The sequence below is a fragment of the Nannospalax galili genome, unplaced genomic scaffold (assembly GCF_000622305.1).
Source record: "Nannospalax galili isolate Female #2095 unplaced genomic scaffold, S.galili_v1.0 scaffold251, whole genome shotgun sequence".
In the NCBI taxonomy this organism is placed as follows: domain Eukaryota; kingdom Metazoa; phylum Chordata; class Mammalia; order Rodentia; family Spalacidae; genus Nannospalax; species Nannospalax galili.
The window spans coordinates 596,766-601,981 of NW_008329576.1; the positions used below are offsets into that span (position 1 = coordinate 596,766).

Below are 5,216 nucleotides of genomic sequence, written 5' to 3' on the forward strand. Positions count from 1 at the left end.
ACATATACACACACATATACACACACATACACACACATACACACACATACACACACATACACACATAGACACAAACATACACATACACACACATATACACACACATACACACACATACACACTTATATACACACACATATACACACACATACATACATACATACAGATGCACAAATACACACACACACATATACAAATACACACATACACACACACATACACAAAGTGAGCCATTGTTAAATATATCCAGGTATAGCTGTCCAACATATTCATATGTTCACTTAACTAATATTTATAGACTCTGTGTTAAGAGCTGTACTAGATGCTGGGAAAACACACACAGTTACTGATTTTATAGATTTTATAGACTAGCAAGGGACACAGAAACAGATAAACACAGAAAGAAGTGCCGAATGTGAAGTGTGCTAAGAGCTGAAAGAGAGGGCACTGGTACTATAAGAACAAATAAGATGTGACCTGAGGGGCTGGTGAGACGGCTCAGCTGGGAAAGATGCTTCTTAGGTAAACCTTGGGGGCCTGAGTTCCATCCCCAGAACCCAACTAAAGGTAGAAGGAGAGAACTCACTCCACACAGCTGTCCCCGGATTCTACTTGTGCACTACGGCATGGACTCCACTGATCCACATATCACACACACAATAACAGTAATAATGATAATACAGCAATAATCACACAGTAACAGTAATAATAATACAGTAACAGTGATAATACAGCAATAATCACACAGTAGCAGTAATAATAATACAGTAACAGTGATAATACAGTAACAATCACACAGTAACAGTAATAATCAAGTAACAGAGATAATAGAGTAACAGTAATAATACTACAGTAACAGTGATAATACAGCAATAATCACACAGTAGCAGTAATAATAATACAGTAACAGTGATAATACAGTAACAATCACACAGTAACAGTAATAATCAAGTAACAGAGATAATAGAGTAACAGTAATAATACTACAGTAACAGTGATAATACAGCAATAATCACACAGTAGCAGTAATAATAATACAGTAACAGTGATAATACAGTAACAATCACACAGTAACAGTAATAATCAAGTAACAGAGATAATAGAGTAACAGTAATAATACTACAGTAACAGTGATAATACAGCAATAATCACACAGTAGCAGTAATAATAATACAGTAACAGTGATAATACAGTAACAATCACACAGTAACAGTAATAATCAAGTAACAGAGATAATAGAGTAACAGTAATAATACTACAGTAACAGTGATAATACAGCAATAATCACACAGTAGCAGTAATAATAATACAGTAACAGTGATAATACAGTAACAATCACACAGTAACAGTAATAATCAAGTAACAGAGATAATAGAGTAACAGTAATAATACTACAGTAACAGTGATAATACAGCAATAATCACACAGTAGCAGTAATAATAATACAGTAACAGTGATAATACAGTAACAATCACACAGTAACAGTAATAATCAAGTAACAGAGATAATAGAGTAACAGTAATAATACTACAGTAACAGTGATAATACAGCAATAATCACACAGTAACAGTAATAATAATACAGTAACAGTGATAATACAGCAATAATCACACAGTAACAGCAATAGTAATACAGTAACAGTAATAATACAGCAATAATCACACAGTAGCAGTAATAATAATACAGTAACAGTGATAATACAGTAACAATCACACAGTAACAGTAATAATACAGTAACAGAGATAATAGAGTAACAGTAATAATAATACAGTAACAGTGATAATACAGCAATAATCACACAGTAGCAGTAATAATAATAGCAAATTTAAAATATTTCGGGGAAAACAGTGAGCAAAAGGGATGAAGGGGAGGCTGGGTGTGGTGGCGCCCTCTGGAGGCAGAGGCAGGTGGCGCTCTGTGAGTTTGAGGCCAGACTGTTCTACGTAGCAAATAGGGTTGATCATTATTGCTTCCCGTTCATGGCATTTGGTTCATTTTTCCGTTGTGGAAGTTATTGTATTCTGTGTTCGTACGGTCATGATCATCTGTCCCTCAGTCACATTGCTCTCTAGGCACAGCTGTTGGCACACTGAAGGAACTCAGTATATCACTGGATGAGGACCTCCTTTGCTTTTTTTGCCCCCTATTCCCAGTTGCTCCCTGTCTACTAGTTCTATCTATCCATGTCTATGCAGATCAGGTGGTCTGAGGTATGCCCCTGACTACCTTTGTTCTGAATCCTCGGAGCCAGCATATATGACTCTTGAGTCAGAGTGCTTGAATTCAAACTCCACTTCTTCCCCCCAGTTGACCTCAAGCAAGTTTACTCAGCCTCTTCTAAAGCTCCAACTTTGGCCAGGTGCCATGTTGCGTGCTTGTACTCCTGACACTCAAGAGGTAGAACAGGAGGATCACTGCAAGTTTGAGGGCAAGGATACATACATATTTAGTGAGATCTTGCCTCAAAGAGAGAGAGGAGAGAGGGAGGGATGGAGGGACAGAGGGAGGGAGGGAGGGAGGAAGGAAGGAAGGAGGGAGGGAGGGAAAGAGGGAGGGAAGGAGGGAGGCAGAGGCAGGAGGATCTCTTGAGTTCAAAGCCAGCCTGGAAGGAAGGAAGGAAGGAAGGAAGAAGGAAGGAGGAAAGAAGTTAACAAGCAAGATGGCTCAGTGGGTAAACGTGCTTGCCACCAAGCCTGACTGATCACCTGAGTTCAGTCCTTGGAACCTGCATGGTGGAAGGAGAAAGCCAATGGAAGAAAGTTATCGTATGACCTCCCCCATGTTCAATGTACCACATGCCTTCCTGTGAACACACACACACACACACACACACACAGAGATAAACTAATAAATGTAATAAAAAATTTTTAAAAGAAAGCAGAAAAGAGAGGAAAAAAACTTCTCTGGCCAGGTGTGGTGGTGCATGCCTTTAGTCCCAGCACTCAGGAGGCAGAGGCAGGCGGAGCTCTGTGAGTTTGAGGCCAGCCTGGTTTACAAAGTGAGTTCAAGGCCAGCTTGGGCTACAAGGAGACCCTGTCTCAAAAAGACCAAAAAAAAAAAAAAACAAAAAACAAAAAACAAAAAACTTGTGCCTGAGCCTGGGCTATAGTGAGTACTCAGTATAGTGGATCTAAAGCTATTTTTTCTTTCAGGCTGGGCTTTAAACATTGGAGCTTCCTGCTTGAATTTCTTGAGTGCTGAGATTACACATGTGTCCCACAATATTTGGTTAAAGTTTTTCTTTTTTTTTTTTTCTTTTTTTGATGTTTTGAGGCAGGGTCTCAAACCTAGACTGGCTTGTAACTTGCTATGTGGCTGAGGACAGCCTTGAACTCCTGATTCTTCTGCCTATACTTCCCAAGTGCTAAGATGACAGGAATGAGGCACCACACCCCACTAGTGTTACTATTTTTTTCTGTCACTCTGATGGATGCACATTCTGACACTTCCACTGTCTAGTGTCTTGACCTGGATCTGTCAGGGTGTCTCTGTCTATTGAGGAGGTTTGGGAAGAGTGTCAATTGATCTCTGCTCCCTGGGATGATCCACCTCCAGCTCTGTGTGCCCGCCTCCTCTCTCTGCTTTTCCCCAGGGCTCCCTGTGCCACTACTTGACTCAGTATACTAGTGACTTGGGAAGTTCCTTGCGGATGGCACTGTCCCTGGCCCAGGGCCTGGCATTTCTCCATGAGGAACGCTGGCAGGATGGTAAGTGAACTGGTTGCAGGGATCCAGAGAAGTCAAGAGCCACATTGTTGTGTTCAGTTGAAGATGGCCTGGTTAGAGGAAAGCCAAATGACCTGTGTTCCTTAAACATTGGATTTCCCCACAGGTCAATATAAACCAGGCATTGCCCACCGAGATCTGAGCAGTCAGAATGTGCTCATTCGAGAAGATAGGTCATGTGCCATCGGAGACCTAGGCCTTGCCTTAGTGCTCCCTGGCCACACTCAACCCCCTGCCTCAGCCCTTACTCAACCTCGGGGTCCAGCTGCCATCATGGAGGTAAGTGCTTTGGATAAGGGTGAGGCCCAAGATGATGATGGGGCTGATGACCACAGTGCATCTATGCTAGCAGTTGGGACATTGCATAGTCTGTAACTGGGAAGGATATATGGACCAGGGCTGCAGGGCAGGTTGCCATAGAGGTGATTCTTGGCCTTCCACATCTTATTCTCCAGGCTGGCACCCAGAGGTACATGGCACCAGAGCTCTTGGACAAGACTCTAGACCTACAGGACTGGGGTACAGCCCTCCGGAGAGCAGATGTTTACTCTCTGGCTCTGCTTCTATGGGAGATCCTGAGCCGCTGTTCAGATCTGAGTCCTGGTAAAGTCTCCATCCCTGGTGTCATACCACCATTGGTTCACCTATTTCCTGACCTGATTCCAGAAGGCTGTGACCTTCTTTCCTAGTCTTTCTTCATGGGAGGTACTTCCAGGGCAGGTTGACACTTTGCCCCTATACTTTCCCAGACAGCAGACCACCTCCCTTCCAATTAGCCTATGAGGCAGAACTGGGCAGCACCCCAAGCACCTGTGATCTCTGGGCCTTGGCAGTAGAGGAAAGGAGGCGCCCCTACATCCCATCCACCTGGAGCTGCGTTGCCACAGTAAGAAGCCACAGGCCGGCCAGCTGGGGACCTGGAGAATGGGGACTGAGTATGAATTTCAAGGACTTCCTACCACACAGCAAGACCATCTACTCCTATACTGGCCCTCAGTTTACCTTTTCTCTCCTAAGCCTCACACACACAGCTGGTTCCACCTGCTTGAGACATACACACACACACACACACACACACACACACACACACATTCCTGCTGAGCCTCTTTCTCTCTCTCTCTCTCTCTCTCTCTCTTGCTCGCTCGTTCTCGCTCTCACTCTTGCTCTCTGACTTTGCTCCCACTCAGAGGTCTGCCCCTGTGATGGTACCTCTCTTGGTACAGTTGACCCTCAAATTCAATCCAGTGACTCATTTTTCATACTATACAACTGTGTATCTGCTATGATCCAATTAAAGTCAGTTCTAGTTATAAAAGTTCAGAGCAACAGCCTTATAATAAAAGTTTAAGGCTTTCCGGGTGTGATGGCACACACCTTTAATCCCAGCACTCAGGAGGCAGAGGCGGATCTCTGTGAGTTCAAGGCCAGCCTGATCTACATAAGTAAGTTCCAGGCCAGCTGGGGCTACAGGGAGACCCTGTCTCAAAAAGA

General features: G+C 43.3%; 1 protein-coding gene across 1 annotated transcript in view; it reads left to right on the plus strand.

Moving 5' to 3' along the window:
- Amhr2 (anti-Mullerian hormone receptor type 2) overlaps positions 1 to 5,216 on the plus strand; it is a 9,789-nt gene that overhangs the window by 3,510 nt on the left and 1,063 nt on the right. The window contains 4 exon segments of the mRNA XM_008838605.2: positions 3,593 to 3,707; positions 3,832 to 4,004; positions 4,181 to 4,328; positions 4,475 to 4,611. Coding sequence (XP_008836827.2) covers positions 3,593 to 3,707; positions 3,832 to 4,004; positions 4,181 to 4,328; positions 4,475 to 4,611 — 573 coding nt within the window.